Source organism: Aspergillus fijiensis (genome assembly GCF_003184825.1).
Source record: "Aspergillus fijiensis CBS 313.89 unplaced genomic scaffold BO72scaffold_16, whole genome shotgun sequence".
NCBI lineage: Eukaryota > Fungi > Ascomycota > Eurotiomycetes > Eurotiales > Aspergillaceae > Aspergillus > Aspergillus fijiensis.
In genome coordinates this window covers 477259-499959 of record NW_024468992.1, presented here as the reverse complement: position 1 = coordinate 499959, position 22701 = coordinate 477259, and the positions used below count along the sequence as shown (strand labels likewise).

General features: G+C 52.1%; 10 protein-coding genes and 1 non-coding gene across 11 annotated transcripts; 5 read left to right on the top strand and 6 right to left on the bottom strand.

Moving 5' to 3' along the window:
• Positions 1 to 299: 299 nt before the first annotated feature.
• BO72DRAFT_375032 (2,3-bisphosphoglycerate-independent phosphoglycerate mutase) lies at positions 300 to 2037 on the bottom strand (the record flags this gene model as incomplete). The annotated part of the gene is made up of 4 exons (XM_040941165.1): positions 300 to 510; positions 564 to 1146; positions 1210 to 1947; positions 2007 to 2037. 4 exons carry the CDS (start codon positions 2035 to 2037, stop codon positions 300 to 302), a joined length of 1563 nt encoding a protein of 520 aa, XP_040802743.1.
• Positions 2038 to 2701: 664 nt separating this feature from the next.
• Positions 2702 to 3325, top strand: BO72DRAFT_374862 (RNA polymerase II mediator complex middle subunit MED9; the record flags this gene model as incomplete). Its single annotated transcript, XM_040941152.1, has 1 exon — positions 2702 to 3325. The coding sequence occupies one exon, from the start codon at positions 2702 to 2704 to the stop codon at positions 3323 to 3325; it is 624 nt and encodes a 207-aa protein (XP_040802742.1).
• Positions 3326 to 4841: 1516 nt separating this feature from the next.
• BO72DRAFT_446948 (glycine hydroxymethyltransferase SHM2) lies at positions 4842 to 7009 on the top strand. Its single transcript, XM_040944416.1, has 4 exons — positions 4842 to 4985; positions 5046 to 5096; positions 5167 to 5531; positions 5612 to 7009. Exons 1-4 carry the CDS (start codon positions 4950 to 4952, stop codon positions 6573 to 6575), a joined length of 1416 nt encoding a protein of 471 aa, XP_040802741.1. The 5' UTR covers positions 4842 to 4949; the 3' UTR covers positions 6576 to 7009.
• On the bottom strand, positions 6826 to 9056 carry BO72DRAFT_69923 (putative prenylcysteine lyase). The gene is made up of 2 exons (XM_040950626.1): positions 8686 to 9056; positions 6826 to 8628 (listed from the first exon to the last, which is right to left on the bottom strand). Exons 1-2 carry the CDS (start codon positions 8843 to 8845, stop codon positions 7076 to 7078), a joined length of 1713 nt encoding a protein of 570 aa, XP_040802740.1. The 5' UTR covers positions 8846 to 9056; the 3' UTR covers positions 6826 to 7075.
• Positions 9057 to 9199: 143 nt separating this feature from the next.
• BO72DRAFT_526706 (small subunit rRNA maturation protein TSR4) lies at positions 9200 to 11079 on the top strand. The gene is made up of 2 exons (XM_040950055.1): positions 9200 to 9467; positions 9543 to 11079. The coding sequence occupies exons 1-2, from the start codon at positions 9342 to 9344 to the stop codon at positions 10794 to 10796; spliced, it is 1380 nt and encodes a 459-aa protein (XP_040802739.1). The 5' UTR covers positions 9200 to 9341; the 3' UTR covers positions 10797 to 11079.
• Positions 11080 to 11762: 683 nt separating this feature from the next.
• On the bottom strand, positions 11763 to 12804 carry BO72DRAFT_374942 (CSN8/PSMD8/EIF3K family protein; the record flags this gene model as incomplete). Its single annotated transcript, XM_040941156.1, has 2 exons — positions 11763 to 12336; positions 12635 to 12804. The coding sequence occupies 2 exons, from the start codon at positions 12802 to 12804 to the stop codon at positions 11763 to 11765; spliced, it is 744 nt and encodes a 247-aa protein (XP_040802738.1).
• A 410-nt stretch (positions 12805 to 13214) lies between these two features.
• Positions 13215 to 13305, bottom strand: BO72DRAFT_t94. The gene has a single exon. It is a non-coding gene; the product is annotated as a tRNA-Leu (tRNA).
• Positions 13306 to 14026: 721 nt separating this feature from the next.
• Positions 14027 to 15053, top strand: BO72DRAFT_375068 (sterol desaturase family protein; the record flags this gene model as incomplete). The annotated part of the gene is made up of 3 exons (XM_040941166.1): positions 14027 to 14256; positions 14317 to 14822; positions 14884 to 15053. 3 exons carry the CDS (start codon positions 14027 to 14029, stop codon positions 15051 to 15053), a joined length of 906 nt encoding a protein of 301 aa, XP_040802737.1.
• A 22-nt stretch (positions 15054 to 15075) lies between these two features.
• Positions 15076 to 17272, bottom strand: BO72DRAFT_507059 (uncharacterized protein; the record flags this gene model as incomplete). The annotated part of the gene is made up of 5 exons (XM_040949250.1): positions 15076 to 15496; positions 15559 to 15845; positions 15900 to 17030; positions 17091 to 17148; positions 17203 to 17272. The coding sequence occupies 5 exons, from the start codon at positions 17270 to 17272 to the stop codon at positions 15186 to 15188; spliced, it is 1857 nt and encodes a 618-aa protein (XP_040802736.1). The 3' UTR covers positions 15076 to 15185.
• Positions 17273 to 18008: 736 nt separating this feature from the next.
• BO72DRAFT_401602 (uncharacterized protein) lies at positions 18009 to 21241 on the top strand. Its single transcript, XM_040942185.1, has 11 exons — positions 18009 to 18326; positions 18393 to 18514; positions 18569 to 18715; positions 18774 to 18894; positions 18950 to 19468; positions 19520 to 19610; positions 19675 to 20216; positions 20270 to 20358; positions 20402 to 20472; positions 20527 to 20619; positions 20677 to 21241. The coding sequence occupies exons 1-11, from the start codon at positions 18044 to 18046 to the stop codon at positions 21044 to 21046; spliced, it is 2448 nt and encodes an 815-aa protein (XP_040802735.1). The 5' UTR covers positions 18009 to 18043; the 3' UTR covers positions 21047 to 21241.
• A 405-nt stretch (positions 21242 to 21646) lies between these two features.
• Positions 21647 to 22508, bottom strand: BO72DRAFT_446940 (uncharacterized protein). Its single transcript, XM_040944415.1, has 2 exons — positions 22171 to 22508; positions 21647 to 22056 (listed from the first exon to the last, which is right to left on the bottom strand). The coding sequence occupies exons 1-2, from the start codon at positions 22372 to 22374 to the stop codon at positions 21730 to 21732; spliced, it is 531 nt and encodes a 176-aa protein (XP_040802734.1). The 5' UTR covers positions 22375 to 22508; the 3' UTR covers positions 21647 to 21729.
• Between the last annotated feature and the right edge of the window lie 193 nt (positions 22509 to 22701).

Genomic DNA, 22701 nt, shown 5'->3' with positions numbered 1-22701 from the left:
TTGATGGAAAAAGTATGTGGTTTTAGATACCCTTGCAATGATTCAGTTTTGTGGTTTCTTGCCTCTTCCTCAATCGATCACCGGTGATACTGTCCCTAAAAGGGACAGAAAGAACCATCATATCGCTTAAAGTAATATTACCGGGTTCCAGGGAGCTACCAATTCAATATCCTAGTTGTTCCATGTGTGTAACCAATCACGCTCTACAATTCACTTGATGCCCTTCGGGCGCTCCATTAAGATTCATCGCTTCATAAATCGCCGTATCTAGAACCTGAAATATACTCTATACACTAAATCTATGCCTTAACCAAAAGACTGCGTCCGGACATCTCCTCAGGCTGCTCAACGCCCAAGGCAGCCAGGATAGTGGGGGCGACGTCACCGAGGACACCATCCTCCTTCTTGAGGCTCCAACCCTCGGGAGCGTTGGCCATGATGAAAGGAACCTTGTTGGTGGTGTGGGAGGTCTTAGGGGTGCCCTTCTCGTTGAGCATCTCCTCGGCGTTTCTGGAGGGAATTGTTAGCGGGTCGTATCAATCAGAATTACGATAACGACTCACCCATGGTCAGCAGTGATGAACAGAATGTAGTTGTTCTTCTTGCAGGCCTCGTAAATGACACCAATAGCCTTGTCGGTCGCAGAAACACCCTCGATGGCAGCTTCATAGACACCGGTGTGGCCGACCATGTCGGGGGGAGCGAAGTTGTTCATGACGAACTCGAAGTTGCCCTCACCAAGACGCTCGGCCATCTTCTCACCAACCTCCTTGGCGCTCATCTTGGGGTCCAGGTCGTAGGTGGCAACCTTAGGCGAGGGAATCATGTCGCGCACCTCACCGTCGAACTGCTTCTCGATACCACCGTTGAAGAAGAAAGTGACGTGGGCATACTTCTCGGTCTCGGCAACGTGGCATTGCTTGAGGTCCTTCTTGCTGAGCCACTCAGCCAGCACATTACCCATGTGCTGAGGGGGGAAAGCAACGGGGAAGGTGTAATCGGTCTTATACTGGGTCATGGTGGTGATGTGGATGTCCTTGGGGTAGGGGAAGTCGGCCTTGGGGGAGCGGTCGTAGTCACCCAACAGCTGGGTGATCTCACGAACACGGTCAGAGCGGTAGTTGAAGAAGAACAGGGTGTCGTTGTCTGTCGAACATTATCCGTCAGTACGCCTATTCATCCACGCCCCGAAAGGAAGTGAAAACATACCTTGGACACGTCTGTCTTTGCCGCCGACAATGATAGGCTTGAGGAACTCGTCGGTCTCCTTCTTCTCATAGCGCTCGTTGATCGTCTTGACGGGATCCTCGCTGTCTTCACCCTCTCCGGTGACGATACCCTTCATGGCGATCTCGACACGGTCCCAGCGCTTGTCGCGGTCCATGGCCCAGTAGCGGCCAACGACGGTAGCGATCTCACCGACGCCAATTTCCTTAGTCTGGTCAAGCAATTGCTGCATGTACTTGGCGGCACTCTTGGGATCAGTATCACGTCCATCACCGAAGAAGTGGATGAAGACTTGGGGGATCTCCATCTCCTTAGCAACCTTCAGCAGACCGACCAGGTGAGTGATGTTGGAGTGGACACCACCGTCGGAGACCAGACCCAACAGGTGCAGACGGCCGTTGCCCTCCTTAGCCCGCTTGAAGGAGGCGACGACGTTGTCGATCTTGTTGAGCTCACCCTTCTTCAGAGTCTGGTCGATGCGGACGCTGTCCTGCCAGACGACACGACCAGCACCAATGTTCAAGTGGCCAACCTCACTGTTGCCCATGAGACCCTCGGGCAATCCGACGGCGAGGGACGAGGCATCGAGTTCGGTGTAACCCTGGGCAGTCTTGGAGTCGGCCTCGGCGAAGCCGGACATGAAGGGGGTCTCTGCGGCGAGGATGGCATCACCGTCCTTGCGGGAGTCGGGGCCGGCGACACCCCAGCCATCGATGACGACTGAGCAGAAGTGTTAGTCGAATGGATTTAGTATAGAGTGGTCAAGGGGAATGACTTACTCAAAGCGACCTTCTGATCAACCTTAACCATGGTGAAGTTGTGCTGAATGGAAATTGGCTGGTCAGCGAATTCAACGGCAGGGCAAAGGAAGGGTAGGTATAGTAGCGACGTATAGTTCCAAGCATCGTGATTGGGGAATGGGAAAAAGACATACCGTATACTTACTTGAATTTGAATAATTGGGAAGGGATAATAGGAAGAGGAATTGAAGCAAGGAGGGGAAAGAGAATCAAGAAAAAAAAGAAAAAGAAAGAACGAAAGAGGAAGAAGAGTAGGTGGAGAGATCGGAGTAAAAAGGCTGGCCCGGTGAAAACAACTGGGTTGGGATGATGGATTGAGGGGGAGGGGCTCTTTTCCAGGCTTGGGCTTTTTCTTCCCGGTGACGCTTTGGGGTTGTTTTCTTCCCGACGTCACTTCCTCTGCTAACCGCCAACTGCTCACTGCTCACTGCTCACTGCTCAGCTTTGCTCACTGCCCGCACTTCTTTCTCCTGCCGGTCTTGTCCGCCCGCAACAACAAACTTACCTCCACGTTCCGGCTCTTCCCTAAACAATTACCCAGCAACCCGAAATAAGGGGCCCCATATTTCGTCTCTTGCTCAGTTCCCACTCCTGCTGCTGTCAGTCTTTCATACTGCAACGCAAGAATACACTAAGCCGACTTTCGCCGTCCCGGTGTCCTCCCTCTTCCGATAATGGCGTCCAGATCCCCCACGGCCTTCACACCCGCAGCGAAACCACCACCCTCCGCGCCCGAAACCCCCATCGTGAAGGACACCCCCATTACACCTCAAGCGGTTCCATTCCCGCCCCCGCAGACTTTTGATATCATTCCGCCATTGCACGGTCTTCTGCTTCGCCTGCTTGCATCCCCCGGGACGGCTGGGAATGGTGTCAGGGCCGCCGAAGTCAACAGTGGAGGCTCGGGCCCGGTCGGACAACCCACAAGTGCTCCTAGCCAGTCTCACTCACAGCCTGGGAATGAAAGCCACGGCCACCCTGGAGTGCTGGTGACTGTTCCATCCGCAGGACCTGGACCGGTTTCCGCCTCGGCCGAACTTGCAGCCTTGGGATCGAATGCGCCCCCACCGCTCGACATCAAAGATCTCCCGACCGAAGTCAGCTCGATCAAGATTCGAATCCAGAAAGCGCAGACAGTGGTGGAGAATTTGCCAGATGTCGACCGCTCTGTTGCAGAGCAGGAGGTGGAGATCCAGGAGCTCGAGGACCGTATCGCAAAGCTCAAATCAGTCATCTCTGATTTTGGCCGGAGAGCCAGTCCTCGGAGTGCGGGAAAGTCAAGAATCACTGAACCTTGAGGGCTCTGAGGGATAGAAAATATGGTCTGCCATGATTTCGGTCATCACCATGGGCGCAGGACGCTTCTTCTCGCAGGCGACTAGTATCAAGCATGCATACTTGGGCACGCTGGATCATCCAAGTGAATCATGTCGATTGTTGGGTTGGGTATTCCACAGATGCTGGTTTTAGTGGCCCAGCACACTGCAATGTAGCCTGATCATCGAACCCCTGGCTGTTGACACGGTCAATTGACTCAGACTGTTGTTGATTGAAGGTCGCTGCGCTATGAAGAGGCCCGCGTACTCTACCTGAAGCCACAGCAATACAAGGCAATAAGTTGCCACTGCAGCTGTTCGAGAACTGCAGATACTTGAATAGTACTTACCACCATGGCCGTTCTGACCTTCACCACCTACGTTTGCCATGCTAGCAGCATGCTAGCAGCATGCTAGTGGCTGAACAATGATTCACAGAAGCTGCTCTCAAAAAAAGCTGCTCTTAAAAAAGCTGCTCTTAAAAAAGCTGCTCTTAAAAAAGCTGCTCTTAAAAAAGCTGCTCTTCAAAAGCTGCTCTTCAAAAGCTGCTCTTCAAAAGCTACTCTCAATCAATCCTGCAGGTGGGAAGTGCTGTTCATTATGCTTGACAACCCCGCCTCTGGCCTCCACGGTCCTCATTCTGCATTGGGATGAAACCTGCAGATACATCAGGTGGAATCGATCTGCAAGGAAGGACTTTCGGAGTCATCATTGACCTGATGGCAGGCGAAGGGGTGAGTTGCAGTTTCTTTTTGGGGCTTTGCGGGGAACGGACGTCTGCGTAAACCCAGAAAAACAGTTGATGAAGCTTCTAAATTTTGGTGAATATTATCTCTACTTGTAAGGCTTGCTTGCGTGACCTGGAATCCAGCTCCGGCTTTCGTATAGTCGGAAATAATGCACTACATATACGTAAACTGGTCCGATTAGTATCCATCGGGGATTGAATTGCTGGTGCCGCTTGCTTGCTCGGCGAGCAAGCTCCAGTGGATACTTTGCGACGGTGAGTCAGACCGTGGTTTTACTAGCAACCAATTTTTCTGGCGGTTTGGCGGTTGGGCGGTTTGGTTTGAATCTAGACAATTTATTTATTCGGAATGTCGTATTAGAGCACCAATCAAAGGAAAACGATGTGCAAGCTACATGATTGACTTTTGACAGAGAAAGGATTGAGGCAGGCGATGAATAATAGCGGCGACTAACAGCATAGAACAAACACTCCGTAACCCACGGAGGAGTCGGCGGGTTTTCTCAAGCACGGCTCCGATGTCGTTCCCGGACTTGCGACCGCCTCCGGATTTTTCTTAGTGGGAATTATTTTTTCTTTTGCCTCCCGTTCAGTTCGGACTGCGGGGCTCAAAGGAGGAAAGGAGGAAAGGAAAGATTGGTCTGTGACCTCCGTCCTGAGGCAACTTTTTTCCCTTCCCGACCCAGTCCGCCGCATCTTCTTCCCCCCACCCCGCCAGATCTTCCTACTTCTTCTTCTACCTCCCCCTTCCCTCTCCTTCAATCTTCCTTTCTCTTTCTTTCTTTCCCTCCTCATCCCATCTTTTTTCTTTCCTCTATTCTCCTTCCCATCCCCTCCTCCATCTTCACATTACACACAATGGCCACCTACGCCCTCCCCCAGTCCCACCGGGACGTAAGTACTTCCCATGCTCCTGCGAAAGAACCAAAGCAGTTGACTGACTCATCGGTGCAGCAAATGGAGAAGTCTCTCGTCGAGTCCGATCCTGAGATCGCTCAGATCATGGTATGTCTAGCCTTCCAATTCCTCTTCAATAACCAAGGATTAAGAACAATTCTAACATGAAAGTCTATAGGAGAAAGAAATCCAGCGTCAGCGTGAATCCATTGTCCTGATTGCTTCAGAGAACTTCACCTCCCACGCCGTCTTCAATGCCCTTGGCTCTCCCATGTCCAACAAGTACTCTGAGGGTTATCCCGGTGCCCGTTACTATGGTGGTAACCAGCACATCGATGCCATCGAGCTTACTTGCCAGGCTCGTGCCCTCAAGGCCTTCAACCTCGACTCCGAGAAGTGGGGTGTCAACGTGCAGTGCCTCAGTGGAAGCCCTGCCAACCTCCAGGTCTACCAGGCTCTCATGCGCCCCCACGACCGCCTCATGGGTCTCGACCTCCCCCACGGTGGTCACTTGAGTCACGGTTACCAGACTCCTGCCCGCAAGTACGTCTCTAAAGCTGTTCTAAGCTCTTTTCAAGCTTTTCCTTGTCGATCTGGGTCAGCTGCTAACGTCTATCCTGCAGGATCTCTGCTGTCTCCACCTACTTCGAGACTTTCCCCTACCGTGTCAACCTTGAGACTGGTATCATTGACTACGATACCCTTGAGGCCAACGCCGAGCTCTACCGCCCCAAGATCCTGGTCGCTGGTACCTCCGCTTACTGCCGTCTCATTGACTACGAGCGTATGCGCAAGATCGCCGACAAGGTTGGCGCCTACCTCGTTGTCGACATGGCTCACATCTCCGGTCTGATCGCCGCCGGTGTTATCCCTTCTCCCTTCGAGTACGCCGATGTCGTCACTACCACTACCCACAAGTCCCTCCGTGGTCCCCGTGGTGCCATGATCTTCTTCCGCAAGGGTGTCCGCAGCCACGACGCCAAGACCGGCAAGGACATCATGTACGACCTTGAGGGTCCCATCAACTTCTCCGTCTTCCCTGGTCACCAGGGTGGTCCCCACAACCACACCATCACTGCCCTTGCCGTTGCCCTCAAGCAGGCTGCTTCCCCTGAGTTCAAGCTCTACCAGGAGCAGGTCATCAAGAACGCCAAGGCCCTTGAGAATGAGTTCAAGGCTCTGGGCCACAAGCTCGTCTCTGACGGTACCGACAGCCACATGGTTCTCGTCGATCTCCGCCCCAAGAGCCTCGACGGTGCCCGTGTTGAGGCTGTCCTTGAGCAGATCAACATTGCCTGCAACAAGAACTCCATCCCCGGTGACAAGTCCGCTCTCACCCCCTGCGGTATCCGCATTGGTGCCCCCGCTATGACCACCCGTGGCATGTCCGAGGATGACTTCAAGCGCATTGCTCGCTACATTGACCAGTCCATCAACATCTGCAAGCAGGTCCAGAGCGAGCTGCCCCAGGGTGCCAACAAGCTCAAGGACTTCAAGGCCAAGGTTGCTTCCGAGACCGTCCCCGAGATCCTCGAGCTCCGCAAGGAGATTGCCCAGTGGGCCAGCACCTTCCCCCTCCCCGTCTAAGTGTGATCACTGCTCCGGGGTAGCCTTCAACAATATGATACCACATCTTCTTTTTATGATTTTGTTTTGGTTTTCGAGTTCAACATCTAGCCGGTGTGTCGTTTTATACAGGGGTTTTATACAGGACTGCTTTTTCAACCTTACGCGGGTCATGGGACATGGATATGCATGAGCATGTGTGAATGATTTGAGAGAAAAAAAAATAAGCACCAGGATGCTTTCTTCAACACTTTCTTCAACAGGACCGGAAAAGTTCGTGGTTGGAAATCAAAGGCTTTAACCGCCTTGACTGAGTTTAGTATCAGTATCAGATGACTCAGAGTTAATAATTCATGAAGTTCGACTTCACACATGTGTTTTCATGTCGTAGCAGTGGCAGTAGCGCTCTATCGGGTCGTTTATACGTAGTTCCAATAAGTTAGTGCCTTGGGGGTCCTTCTCATGCCATCCGCCAATCTGTGCTCTTTCTTTTGACCAATACTTCAAGTCATGTCTACACCTCACAGCTCAACCTTCCCATCTTCAAATTGGCTGAATCCCATTGATCCCATCGCCGCCTCGGCCTTCTCCCTCTGTTCCTCCCACTCCTTCACCATCAAAGCCGCCACATTCTTCCCCATCAACGCACTCGTCTCCATTGTCGAGATGAAATTCTCAATGCCCCCGGTATACCATACGTGGGGCGCCAGCGCGATTTCCTCGAAGGTCACTCGCGGATAGACGAACGGATAAGGCCGCCAGACCTTTTCATGGAACCAACTGATGTCCTTGCTTGGGAGGTCTTCGATGGACGAGGCGGTGGCAGTTACTGGGGAATTCGCGAGCCCGAGAATCGAGCGGAGGAAGGTGGCGGTAGGGCGTTCGGGGGAGAAGATCTTGTAGACGTAGTGCTCTTGTGGCCGCTGTGGTTGGTCGTCTTCGGATTCCGAAGGAGGAGGAACCACGGTGCGGAGGGTACTGATGCTCCAGAAGTCGGCGGGGCCGACGCCCTTTTCGGCTTTGCCTACGGTAGGGTCGAGGTCATGGGGGAGGGTGGTGAGGATGGTTTCGGGCGTGTTGGGGCCGGGGAGGTTGAAGTGGGCTGGCGAGAGGCGGTGCGGGGAGGAGAAGAGAGTTACGTGTAGTTTTACGAAGGGGACATCGTCGGGGTGGCTCTGGAGGGGTGGGGTGGTGGTGATGTCGGTGAACTGGAAAGGGGCGGCGATGACGATTTCATCGAATTCTTCTCCTTCGGTCTGAGCTGAAGAAGAGGTGCTGCTGGCCTTGAATGTGAGGCTAGTGGGACGGTGTTGCGGGTTCTGGGCGTCCCAGTTGATGGATGTGACGGTGTGATTCACGCGCACGTCGGCCCCGGCGGCCTTGAGCATGCCGTCGAAGATCTGCCAGTTGCCGCCTTCAATGGCCATGGCGCCGTCGGTGGCGAGGCAGACCATCGTCTCGAGGCCGTGGATGAGGCCTAGGTTCTGTCCGTAGTTGACGCGCGTGCTGGCTTGGACGATCTCGCGGGAGAAGAGATCGGAGATGCGGTTGAGTCGCAGGAACTCCAACCCGGGCACGGCGACGGTGTTCAGGAGCCCAACGGCCTCGGTGGCTTGGGTGAGGGACCGGAACGGGAACATGGGTCCGTCGTAGAGTTGCAGGAACTTGTTGACGGTCGACTTCATCAGTCGGTAGGCGTTGACTGGTGCCAATCCATATCGCCAAAGCAATTTGGCAAGGTTCCACCAGCCAGAGGTGTCTTTGAACACGAACACCATCTGGTCCCCGTCCCAGATGCCGATGGTGTCGTCGGTCTCGCGGGGTCGCTCATAGCTGGCGCTCCGGGCGTTCAGGCCCAGGTCTCTGGATGCATTCACCAGATTGTAGTTGACGCTGACAAAGATCGAGGCCCCGAGTTCCATCGGGTAGGCCGGGTGGTCGAAGACATTGACCGTGGTGGAGCGGCCTCCAACATACGAAGAGCGCTCGAAAACAGTGATGTTGACGGGGACATGTTGGGCATCAGCGTACTTGCGGAGAGAATATGCAGTTGATGATCCTGCAGCTCCAGCTCCTGTCTAGAATGTCAGTCATCAAAGCTTGGATTGCAATGGAGTATGGTAGTAGTTACCGATGACCGCGACTTTCTTGGGAGCTATCTCTCCGAACGAGCTCAAGGGTTGCTGTTTAGCGGCATTGCTGCCAGGAATGACGCATAGAATGAACAGATAGTATATAAGCTGAGTATATAGGAGGTAAACAAATGATGGACGCTTAGGATGGGGATCCATGATAGCAGGTTTCCCAAATGGATTAGAGTAGAGATGGGTTCCGTGCTTACACAAGGGACCAATTCCCTCGATGATGATATTGTGACGCTTCCAGGGCAGACAGAGGTATCACTTTTCTTCTCAGTAACAGACACAGACAGACTCAACAGGATATGATACGCAAACAGAAGTGATGAGCGACATCAGAGATTGACAGAAAGACGGATTGAGAGAAAAGAGGAAGTGTAGTAGTTACTCCGTCGGTGATGCATCGAGCCATATCGCAGGCGCTAATCCCGACTAGGCTAAGGTTCCTGGGGCCGGGCCTCTATCGCTTATCGCTTTTCTACCGGCTTTTTTTTCCCAGCTGCCCAAAAATCATCGCATCGCTCATTTGCCTCGTACAGGACACTCGTTCTATTGCATTGTGCTCGAAGCCAATTGCACGTACTCTTTACGCCCGCACATATCACTCCAATCAGATATTGTTGGATTTGACCGGCTTGACCCACCGATCATGGACCCCTATGACAGCGACTCATCTTTCGACGATGAGGGGGACTTCACCGAGACCGGCGTGCTCTTGGGTTACGCAGCAGACGAGATTCTAGAAGACTCAATCAGTCACCTTGGTGGAACTCCGGTACATCTCCTATGCCACCGTTTCACATAAACTCATCTACAAGAAGAAGTTCACTGACGAGTTTCATTGCCCCAGACCTGGCTTGACGACGCTACCCCGCCTCCGGGCGAATTCGCCAAATGCAAAGTCTGCAACTCGCCCATGCTCCTCCTCCTCGAACTGCACGGCGATCTCCCCGACGACTTCCCCGACGACGAGCGACGTCTGTACATCTTCGCCTGTCCCAGAAAACCCTGCAACCGCAAACCCGGCAGTATCAGAGCTCTGCGCGCTACCCGCAAGCTGAAGAGCGAACAGCCCCGATCCGCGCAAGAACAGAAAGAAGTGGAGGAGATCCCAACCGAAGCCCCCAAGGAAGAGGAGAAGACGAAGAACGAGGCTCCCAGACCGGATCTCGGCGCAAGTCTATTCGGATCCTCCTCCCTGATAGGCAGTGTCTCCGCCAACTCCAACCCTTTCTCCTCCGGCGGAGCTGGTGCAAGTAGCAACCCATTCTCCAGCGGCAGCAACAACACCAACAGCAACCCGTTCGCCGCACCCGCCCCATCTCCAGGTCTAGTCGCCAAACCCTCCACCCCAGCATCGACGACCGCCAACACTCTCTCCGACTCCTTCGCCGACAAAGTCCGCGTCTCCTCCCCACCCCCACCGCCCGCCGCATCATTCAAGACCATCACACCCCCCGAGGAGACCTCCGGCCCCGTCACCCCGTGGCCCGCCGAATCCGACTTCCCCGCCCCGTACCCGCGGTTCTACCTCGATGCCGAGTACGAGACCCTCTCGCGGCCCTCGACGCCCACGATCCCAGACAACGTAACGATCGACAACAGCGAGGAGGCCGGCAGCAGCGGGGGCGCCGACCTCAAGGACGCCTTCGAGTCCGAACTGGACAAGGCCTTCATGCGCTTCTCCACCCGGCTGGGCCACAACCCGGAGCAGATCCTCCGGTACCAGTTCCGCGGCAACCCCTTGCTCTACTCGCACACGGACGCCATCGGCAAGCGCCTGCACGAGGTCCTCGCGCACAAGCCCGCCAACGCGCACATCGCCACCACGACGACGACGGGGGGCCAGGGCCCGTCCGTCTCCAGCCGCATTCCGCGCTGCGAGTACTGCGGCAGCGAGCGCGTGTTCGAGTTCCAGCTCGTCCCGCACGCCATTAGTGTGCTCGAGGACGGCCGGGAGGGCGTCGGTCTCGGGGACGCCGGGATGGAATGGGGCACGATCATGCTGGCCGTGTGTGGCCGGGATTGTGGACCGAAGGAGGTCGGGGTCGTGGGCTATCGTGAGGAGTGGGCCGGTGTGCAGTGGGAGGAGGCGGCGAAATAGATGGATTGATTGATCGATTGATTCCGCTCTGCTCTTTTTTGCATCCCCTTCCTCAATGGGGGAAAAGACAATTAGGGTGTGAGGCCCAAAGTCCGAACTTACCTACTAACGCTCTACCCATGAATAATCTGATGTTGATCATGACCATTTATACATACACATATACTCTACCATGTCCATAGACGCCATTGAGTTTTTTTGGCCTCATTGGAAATTCAAAAGTTTGTCCAATCATACATGCATCCACACTCCAATGGTTATAAAGGCAGTGCGGCAAACAATGCTACTGAATTACACTTGTATGAATTTTGAAGTGATTCCTTTTTGTTTTCCTCGTTCTCTTGTTCCTTCTGCTTTACAATAGAAAAAAAAGGATATCTTGGGAGTAAGAACTGAGAGCATGGAAAGGCACCGTTGCAGCAGGCGAGACACATTCATCTGGATGTAGATGACGAAGATGGTAATCAACAAACGCAAAGCAGCGAACCAAAACTCGAAACGCCGATTGCGCCAGGTTCCTGACTTCCCAGTCCCCCCGTCTCTTTCTAATCCCTACATGTTGGTCTAACCCTCTCCGATTTTCTTCCCCATGGGGTTCATCATCTTATTTTGGGAGCTTCATGACTCATAAGTCATAGGTGAAGTTCGGATCATGCCTGTCCCGGTTTTTCCTTCTTCCTTCTTTCCTCTCGGTACACCTTTCACAGATGGAACAGAGGAAGAGTGGGAGAAGAGATGAGACGTTGAAAAGGATCAACGGGGCTAGATCGAGAGCCCCGGATCAACCTCAAGGCACAAGGAGAAACATAAGTAAAAAAAGTATTAGCAAGAATGTGAAGGGTGGAAGAAGCGGTCCAAGAGAGAAACGAGATTTGAATAAGACGTCAAGGTTGCGATTTTGGTTGGTTCGAAAGGGGGAAAATCCGATGCAAATCCTCAGAATAATTATATTTGAGGACTTTCCGCTCATGCAGCCTGCTCGAAACCTCTGCGGATGACACGACCGAACATATCCACACCCACACGCTCGCTCTTGACCTCGCTGCGGGCCTCGTTCTCCTTGTTGGTGGGCACCTTGATGACGGCACCGTCGACCTCCCAGCTGCAGACCTCGGCGACGAACTTCTCGAGGGCCTCACGGCTGCGGAGGTCGAGCCACTGCTCCAGAACCTCGGCGTTGACCTCACGGAAGGCCTTGCCGACCTCGACGGCGATGCGGATGCGGACAAGCTCCTCGAATCCGGCGACGTCGGCGACCAGATCGGCGTACAGGTCGTCGGAGTTCAGGGTGGACCAGAACTGGGCGTACTGGGCAGACTCCAGGAGGGTAGACAGACGGGCGAGCTTCTGGACGGACTCAACGAAGTCGGAGGTCTGGGCGGCGGCTTGGGCTTCAGGGTTGGAGGACTGGAAGGGCTGGGTGTGGGCGGGGAGCAGAGCAAGGCAGAGGGAGAAAGCGGGAGAAGGGAAGACGGTGAGAGCCTTGACGAGGATGTTGGTGACGGTCTCGGGCTGGAGAAGGTGAGGGTTGAACTGGTAGCTGTTGGGAATCAAAGACAATTCAAGGAACGTGTTAGCTACCGTCAAAACTTAGAGCGGGGAGCGATGCAGTGTGCGACGAATAGAAGCTTGGGTGGCTTTCATTCTCAGGAGAATTGAGATCTCGACATGCCCCATGATAGGGTGTCAGGTAATAGGAAACGTGATTGTAAATGAGATTTTCTTCATCATATAAAAACCATTTATTCTTATCCCCGCGTCGGAGCGCTTGGTTCTCGGGAAGGAGGTGCAGTGTGTAGGATAATAGGCGCATGAGCGAAGAAGGGACAGACACTCACAGCTTCAGCAGGGCCAGGTTGGCATAGCAATCGAAAGTGCGGTCCTCGCACTGCTGGGCGACGTAGTCCTGGAATACCGTGGTCGTCTCCGGGTTGTATCTGTCGAGGCCGTTGAGGATGGCATCGATGTTGGCCGGGCGGGTCTCGCACTTGTCGAAGGTGACACCCATTTTGACGAAACAGAGACTTTTGGAGGGGTATTGGAAGTGGGAGAGAGGGGGGGGGTTGAAGAAGGTGGAGTTGAAGAGGGGTATGAGAAAGTTGGAAAGCGCGGGATTGAATCTGGCCTGGCTGGTGTGGCTTCCCTCTGCCCGTCGGTTTTTGGTGGGTTTTTCGTGATTGTCTCGCTGTGCGGCGGGCATGCCTTCGGAAAGACGCTGAGAGCGGATAGTTTCTCCGAAGAAGCAAGCATATGCGCCGCACAACCATGACCCTTGGATGACTGTAACATATGACATACAGGGCACGACATGACGCTGAGCCGGCTACCTGGTGCTTCAGAGTGGCCGAAAAGAACGATTGGCAAAAAATTGATTGATACAACAGCATCGTGGCCAAGGTACAAGGACAAAAAAGTTATTGACAAGAGTGGGATTCGAACCCACGCTCTTTCGAACTAGTGTTTCGGAAATTCCTAAAACTAGCGCCTTAGACCACTCGGCCATCTTGCCATTTTGTATATGTCGGGACACAGCTAGGTGTTATATAATAAATTGAAAAAATGGACATTGTTCTTTCACCATAGCTTCAATAAAGACAATAGACTATTTACCTGGATCATTCTCGCAGATTTGGCTCCGTGACTGTTCAATCAATCGTAGTGCTGTTTGAGACTAAGAAGACCGACCGAATAAGCACAGTTAAGGCGGTTGTGATGAGGTAGGCGGCACCTGGGAATAACATATAAATACATCGGTCAACAAGGGCCTGCTCGGTAACCGTCTGTGAACAATGCAGTAGTACACTGTGCGGTAGGACTCAGAGTAGACACTCCTTTTATCATCAATGGCTGGCTACCATGTATAACCCACCAGTAACAACGGGATAAGAAATATATCACCACCACGCCACTGTTCGTTGCCCCTTAATCAGTGGTCTGACTGGAATACCCGGGCTCCGGTGGTAGGGAATCCCCGCGGTAGGGAATCGCCGTGTAGGGAATCACCGAAAAGTACCAGGTAGGTAAACCCCGTATATAAATCAAAGAGTATCCTAAATTGCAAAGCCTATCCTGCAGGAGCTCCCCCATGTGCCCAAACTCAATATTACTACCTGCAAGGAACGAGATTTGACCGATTCGTCTTATAAAGCAACAGCACCGCACCATCCACCCTGTCTGGTATGAGCCAGCCCTAAACTCGACCAAGCACATCGACAACGACAATCGCCAGTATGGACGTCCTGCTTGATATCCTCGACACTTTCGTCTTCGACCGGGTCTATGCCTCAGTGCTTCCGAGCTATGAGATGTATCCGGGCAATGCGACCATGGAGACTCAATTCCTCTACAACCAGCACATTGGCCTTTACTATCCACTGCAAGCGTCCCAGTATGCCAATGCGAGCCGGTGGAAGCGTGACCATCTCCCGAGACAGGCCCTGTCATTATTCTTCACCATGTGGTATGTTGTTCTCTACTTAGGCTTCATCGTACACAGTAGCTAACTAAGCTGTCCATGAAGGATATTCGGTGTTCTCATGTACCTCATTGGCAGCACGATCCTGTACCACACTGTTTTCGACAAGTCTCTGATGAAGCATCCACGAATCCTGCACCAGCAGATCCGACAGGAGATCAAGCAAGGACTATTTGCCATGCCTGTTATGTCCATCCTCACTGTTCCATTCTTCCTGCTGGAAATCCGTGGATGGTCCAAGCTATATGACTTCGCGAGCCAGGAGCCCTTCCCTGGATATTCGTATCTTCAATACCCGCTTTTCATCTTCTTCACGGACACGGGAATCTACTGGATCCACAGATGGGAGCATCATCCCTCCGTCTATCGTTTCTTGCACAAAAAGCACCACAAGTGGGTCGTGCCGACACCGTACGCCAGCTATGCGTTCAACCCTTTCGATGGCTGGGCCCAGAGTCTGCCCTACCACATCTTCCCAATGCTGTTCCCTCTGCAGAAGTGCGCTTACCTGGGACTGTTTGTATTCGTAACTATGTGGACCCTCGCAATCCGTACGCCCCCCTCTCTTCCCTTGTTGTTGACTGCCACGATCACAACTGACAAACCGATTAGACGATGCCGAATGCCTCTCGCGTTCTGCAGTGATCAACGGACCCGAGTGTCATACGCTGCATCATCTGTACTTCAATTATAATTATGGGCAATTCACCACGTTCTGGGACCGCTTGGGTGGCACATATCGCAAAGCCAAGGGCGACGAATTGAAGCATAAGAACGAGTAAGAGATATGATGTCGCATAGATGGTCCAAAGGAGCTGGATTTGGCGTTTTCGGTATGTGTTAGTTTTATTGTATGCTGTACATAGATGTATGATATGAGCACTGTGATAATTAATATGAACACCGTGATTCAATCAAGGTGTTCCTTCTTCCGCCGCAACGTTATGAATAAACTCGTTCAGCTTGCCCAAGTCGTCAGTAGCTGCGGTGTCTAGGTAGCGAAGATTCTTGCCCCGGCCAGCGGTACGGTCGAGCGTAGCATTTAGAAGCCACCAAAGCTCCTCTGCATGTTTGGGATAACCCAGACTCTGTGTCTTCTCTTTGCCAACAATGTCACCAATTGAATCCCAAATTCGCTTCCAATTATCTGCAGCGAGCTTGATAGCGTTTGGTGAAATCCATCCGAGTAAGCCGGTCCTTGCCTGAAACGCCAGGGAGTGCATCGCTGATTCCACTTTCTATTAGCGAGACTGTCATCTCAAGGGCCCAACCAGGCGTTACACATACCGTACATCAACAGTAGCAGGTGTTCTGCCACAAGTGACCGGCTCCATGTGACCAAATCACCGATGTCCGTGTCGAGTAGACGGGTGATGAACTGTCTTATAGTTGGAAGTGAGGGCCGTGCTCCATTAGTCGAAGCTACAAGCTCATTGAATGCAGATGTACTTTCGGCCTCGAACAGTGCAGAGTCCCAGGGAAAGTCACAATCCATCTCAAAGATAGACAATGCAGGATGGTTGTTAAAACAGACCGTGAGAAATCCGTCCGCGAGGAAAGCCCAACAGGAAACCCTGACAGTGTCTCAATAAATGTCTTTGACAGTGATCTATATCATAGGTACTTACCGTACAAGGACCTCCTCCGCTATGCGTTTCCTCCAAGTGAGCTCATCGCAGATTTGGGGAGTTGTACTTCGTTTGTATTGGAAAATGCCTATTGATCGTATCAAGGAGATAACACACGGATGTCTCATGATCCGGATGCGCCGTCTTGTTTGCATACCCCCCTGTCCAAAATGAAGCATCTCGATTATCAGGGCTGCTTGAACAATTTCGAGTTCTGGGAAGAATTGAGAGAGTTGGCTGGTATGGATTGATGCTGTCGACAAATTTGCAACACGTCGAAAGATATACTCCTCGGCTACGTCGAGCAGCCCAGGTGGCACGACAGTTCCATCTTGAGAAGTCGCGTATATTGCTCCGGCCAAAAATATTGAGATAAGGAGGGAGTTTGACACATTTCCTGGGTCAAATGTTGGGAAATGTACAATCGGCAGATGCCAGTGAAGGGATTGAAAGTAAGTCGAGATGAAAATTGAAAGATTGGAAGTTGTAAATAGCGGAATTAAGCTAGAGATATCAAGCGGCCTATTCGGGCCTTCACTATCATGACCCATAGAGTTTGATGTTTCCACCAGCTCTACCATCAAGTCATTCAATTGCCTGGCGAGCCGCGAAGACAAGGCGCCTTCAGAGGGGAGGTCCAGGATGGGATACTGGTTTGTTAGGAAAGAAGGCTGAAAGAACATATCTGCAGTTGAAGAAGAGCTCATAAATGACTGCATGGCGTAGAACGGGCTGAGTGCATCTTCGAGGTTCAGATGGAGGGCATCGAGGTTCCTTTTAGTAGAGCTTTTTGCTGTTTCTGCGATTGCAAGCTTGTCCTTCACCACAGCTGGATCAGTGAAGTGAGAAAGAAAGAAAAACGACCTCTTGCTTGCGAGTGAACTATGCGAGAATGCTGGTGAAGGTGGGACAGATGTCAAGCAGATAGTTGTAGGCGAAGATGTCACACTTCCGAAAGAACACTGTCGACCCAGGGCTTTACAGCGAGAACATGGTGAGTTTTTGTCGCAGGCTGTTTTGGCATGGGTACACTCATCACAGGAGCGTTTCTTCCGGCCAGGCTTAGACGCTGGCGGTGGGGGTCTATTGTACTTCCTTGCACAAATCTTACTATGTCGTCGCGCGACCTCCCTAAATCCTGTCAGACTAACCCATCGATGAGGAAGGGGCCCGGCAAGAACGTGAGCTTACTGCTTTTGAAATGCCTTATTGCAAATGGGACATATTGAAGAGAAAGATTTAGTAGTATCTGGACTTGTTAGCCTGGAAACCCCCGGCACGGAAGGGGAAGAGCAGTGCGTACGCGTCGCCTCGTGCCGAAGCAGGTGACTCTTTCTCTGATAAGACTTGTCGCAATGAGAGCACTGAAACATGGCGTAAATGCTACTGGAGGGATTCGAGTGCTACATAGTCATCGATAAAATGAATGAAGATCATGAAGACCAGTTTGTTTGCGAAAAGGGGACGAAATTCGGATTCGATCCCGGCTGGGAAGGCAGCAGCCGTGATTAGCTTAGTCATCCGCTTAAGCCAACCAAGTAACTAGTTATAGGCAAGTAAATAGCCTCTCAAGTTCAGTGTTGAGTACGGAGTATAAACTTCACATCTTGGACTCGGCTTGTGGGGATTGGGCCGCGAGAGCATGTCATCTGGTCGAGCATATGAAAGCAAGTTACATCGTTTTTTCCTTCGAAAGGGTGAAGTCCGGGGCGGAAGATGATTTCCATAAGCAGCAGTACAAACTACCACGAGACCGTCCAAATGCCCAAGTACGATTATTGGTACTGTGAAAGAGCCCAGAAGGTGACTAGGTTTAGTATGTGTGTGTATGTGTGTGTCAAATATTGAATCCTTGCTTCACTAACCAAAATGCGGGGAAGAAAGCACAACACGAAACACTTTCGCTCTTCATTCCGACTGTGCCAGTCTAAAGAAAGCAAGCATCATATTAATCTCAGTGGCCAGTCGCTGCAGTACGTCAGGGATGAAATGCAGGTATCTCCGCGTAGATCGCCTGCATTCCCCTCCCCGGCGGGGGATAAAATTGGGGGGCAGCTCTTTTTCTACCCAAGTGAATTTCCCCTCTTTCCTGCCCCATGTTCATTCTCTCCAGAATCCTCTGGAAGCTACTCAGTATACTCAGTATGCAGTCCGTTTACTTGCCCACCTGCCATCGCTTGTTAGCTTTGCTATCTGTCCTGGTACCGGCGATTGCTTCTATCAAGGAAGATTACTCCCAATATGTGAATGCCCTAATGGGTTCGGAAGGACCCTATCCAGGCAAAGGCTATGGAGGAGGCGATATTTTCGTGGGGGGAGCGCGGCCTTTCGGCGTGGCAAAGGTAGGTATCGACACTACGGCTGCAAACTGGAGCCTGGCGGTCCTCAATGGGGGTTGGACGCCAGATGGAGATGTCACGGCGATCAGTAGGTGAACGTGACCACTCAATCAAAAGTCCTCGATCGTTGACTAGCATTTCACCATTTACCCAGCCATAATGCATGAAAGTGGTACTGGAGGTGCACCAAAATATGGAATAATTCCCCAGATGCCGCTCACAGATATTGCGCCCCCGGTGAATCTGCTCGACAATTTGACCTACTCCCAGCCTAGGGTATGCTGCCCGAGAGAAGCGAAACTCATCGACCTGGACTCATAATCTCTGTAGATCGGTAATGATACAGCCAGCGTGGGCTACTTTGCAACAAGATTGCAGAACGGCGTTCAGGTCGAGCTCTCGGCCTCTCGCCACGCTGGAATCATCCAGTATAGCTTCCCCGAGGGCGAAAAGCATGTACTGGTCGATCTTTCCCATGTATGACATCTACAATGCCGGTAGCTTCGAGGTGCTGCAGCGCTAACATCTACCAAAGTATCTTCCCGGGTCACCCAATGATCCCAATGGTCAGTTCTACGTTGCCGGCGAGATCCAACTGAAGGATGAGGGACGGGCTTACACTGGCTATGGGACGTATATGGGTGGCTGGAACAACGGTGAGTGCCAGCCTGCGTCAATACTATATCTTCGGAGAGGCTGATTGGGTACCAGGCGCGCCGTTCACAGTCTACTTCTACGGAGAATTTTCTATAGCCCCAGAGACAGCGCGCACCTTCGCAGGGAGGAATACCGAGCCGATGCCGCGTTATCAGAGCTTCGCCAACGGTGGCATCAGTCAGCCAGTGTACGGTAATTTGACTGATAAGAAAACCACATCAGGACCCATGAATGATCGCATCGGGGCGCTCTTCAGTTGGAACACTACTTCAAGCGCTCAAATTATCTCCAGAGTTGGTGTATCCTTCATCTCCGAAGAAAAGGCCCGTGCCTACATTGAATCAGAGATTCCATCCTGGGACTTGAATGACACGGTGCAGTCGGCTGTGGAAGAATGGAACCGAGATGTTTTCAGCAAGACTCGGGTTGCATTGGACGAAACAGCGAATATGACGCATGTGCGGCTGCTCTACAGTTCTCTCTACTTTATGCATCTGATGCCGTCCGATCGGACCGGCGAGAATCCTCTCTGGCAGTCGGATGAGCCATTCTGGGACGACTTTTATACAATGTGTCAGTATGAAGAACAATTGATTCAATACTGTTATTGATGTATACGATTAGGGGACATTTTCCGCTGCACGATTAGTTTCTATCATATATATCAACCTGACTACTATGAGTCTATGATTCGGGGTCTGATCGATATATGGAGGTATGATCCCTGGATATGAGCAGGGTCAAGGAAGAGTGATACTAATAATTTTTTCGTCCCCAAGACACCAAGGTTTCCTGCCAGATGGACGCTCAGGAAACTGGAATGGACTGGTCCAAGGCGGCTCCAATGCCGATAATGTGTTAGCGGATGCCTACGTCAAGGGCCTTCGCGGAGCGATCAACTGGACCGACGGCTATGCCGCCATGAAGACCGACGCGGAGGTGATTCCATACAACACATGGGACCCCACAGACCCCTCGGCCAGCACCAAAGAGGGGCGCGGCGCCCTGGGCGATTGGCTCGAGCTTGGATATGTTTCACAAGATCGTAACACAAGATGTATTTCCAGAACCGTTGAGTACAGCCTAAATGATTTTGCGCTGAGCCAAGTCGCCTCGGGAGAGATGCCTAGTGACCAGGAAAAGTATCTGAATCGGTCCGCTGGATGGCAGAATATATGGAATCCGGATGTTTCTAGTCTGAACTTCACAGGATTTCTGGCACCTAGGTTCTCAAACGGCACGTTCAACAGCAGCACATATGATCCCCGCTACTGTGACAAGTGCGAGTGGTTGGACTATACATATGAAGCCGTGCCTTGGGGTGAGTGACATCCATGGTATGATAGAATGTCTACTTACGCACCGAATGCCTAGAATACTCTTTCGTCATTCCCCATGACATGGAGACCCTGGTTGATCTAATGGGAGGCGTGGACACGTTCGAATCCCGACTTGATCTCATGGTAAGAGTTCCCCGCCGCAGGAGGACCCTAGCTAACTGAGGAGTTTGCGCCAAATATGTCCGTTCAAAGCCTCGGACCGAATGGAGCTGGAATCACGACAATCATCAACATAGGGTACACACCCCTTTGTGAATTGACAACGAAGTGAGACTAATGACCGTGGTTAAGTAACGAGCCTGACTTCGCCACGCCTTACCTGTACAATTACATCAACAAGCAAGCAAAAAGCGTCCAGAGATCGAGGGGCCTCGGATACCAATAGTGAGTACCACGGAATGAGATTTTCCAAAGAGTAGGACTGATCAAACGTCCATGTAGTTTCAACGACGCACTCTACGGAGTCCCCGGCAACAGTGATGCAGGGGCAATGAATTCATGGCTTTTGTGGCAGATGCTGGGGATCTACCCGGTGGTCACCCAGCCAGTGTACCTGATTGCCTCGCCCTGGTTCCCGGATCTCAACATGACCATCAACGGCAACCAGACGCTTCGGATTATCGCAAATGGCCTGGACCAGGGCTATTATGTGCAAAGCGTGAGAATCAACGGACAAGTCTGGACGAAGAACTGGTTCGAGCACGAGGATCTCCTGGCACATGGGGGCGCGATCGAGTTCGAGCTGGGGCCCAACATGACGGCTTGGGAGACCGGCAGTGGGCCCCCTTCCCCGGGACATAGGAGGTTGTGAGCCAGTTTCCTCTGCATCGGCTACCTCACAAGCCACATACCAGAGTTCGTGCTGGTACTATTTTTGGAACGCACCCAAGCCATGTCATTTCGTGTACCGTAGAAAAGACATCAACCACAAGCATTGACTAGGGATTGCTGGCGCGCCTGGTAAAGTGTTTTTTTATTGCTAAGTGGGGTTCAGGATAGATTCCCGAAATGATAGTTAACCACTAGCCTCCCATTGCTTTAATGAGTCCGAACTCGAAATAGGCAATCGATCTGTTCTAGGACCAAGACTGTGCGACGCATAAGTACATCGAGAGCGTAGCACACACACTGGCATTGTAGTCGAGCATCTCAACGACACCGGCTTGAAGTCCGCTTTTCCACAGATGCGGGGAAACCACACAAGAAAGAACGAGATTCAAGCCCCTCCGCCTGCGCGATTTTCATGCAAGTCAGTCCTCAAAAACAAGGCTCAAAGCACCTGGTATTACATATGAGTTTCCTCTGTAGTAGTTAGTCGGTAGTTGGACCAATAACGCGAGGCGAGGTATCCCGCGGTATCCCCACCACACCCGACACGTGAAAAACGTAAGCTCATCCATGCGCGCAAGACACTTCGCAGTGCACAATGCTTACAATTGATCCATTGATTCTATTGGCAGGCGCCCCGAAGGAAAAGCCATCCGCTCATCAAGATCAGAAAGCCAAGCCGAAGTTTGTGAGAGGAGGGGAGGGGGGGTTTGTGTAGGAGGGGATCCAAGGCAAAAGACGTACGGTTGACGTCAATGGGAACACCAGCCCAGCCGCAGCGGGAAAGTATGGACAAGAAGGTGAAGAGAAAAAGATGATGATGATGATGATAATATATGGTTCCAATTCCACCCCCTCTTCTGATTTCCCAGTTAGTTGACTTTCTTTCGGTTGTGCTTGCATTGAGGGGACCACAAAGACATCGATCTCTGATATCAATTGTGCAGCACGGTACTCCGTACAGTACATTGAAACCCAACCACCACACCCATGGTAAGTCGAGTCTCGTTGTTCCGTGGATCTGTTCGCGCGGGCGGGCCGAGTCCGAGTCTCCCGTGAAAGAAATGAGGGAAATTGACACCTGGTTTTTTTTCTCCCTTCCCTCAGGCGCCAATCCACCTTCTCCAGAGTCGGGATGACTCCAATTGCCCCAATTCCATCTCCGGGGGTGGCATCGCCGGTATCGTCCTCGGCACGATGGCAGGAACCCTGCTGCTTCTCTGGCTCTGGAAGCTTTGTGCCATGAATCATGAGATGGAGAGCGAGCCCGACTACGGGGAGACCAATTTGCCTACCAACCGAGCGCGCCATCGCCACCGGCAGCGACGGAGCCCGTCATACTACTATGTGGAGAAACCGAGGAGTTCGGTAAGGAGGCCCGCGAAAGTCTATCTCAATTAATAGGGTGTGGATGAGGAATGGAAGGAATTGGGAGGGATAGAAGGATGGAAGTAGGGGAAGCTGGGGGGGGCGGGGGCGGTTAATGTGTTTGTCGAGTTTCGAATCACGTATGGTTACGATGGATGTACATGTCGATATGACCTTTATGCTATAATAATACCTTGGATGAATCATACTGTAGACTGTCCGACACGAAAGACTTATGATAATGATCGGATGACTGACTGATTGATCTAT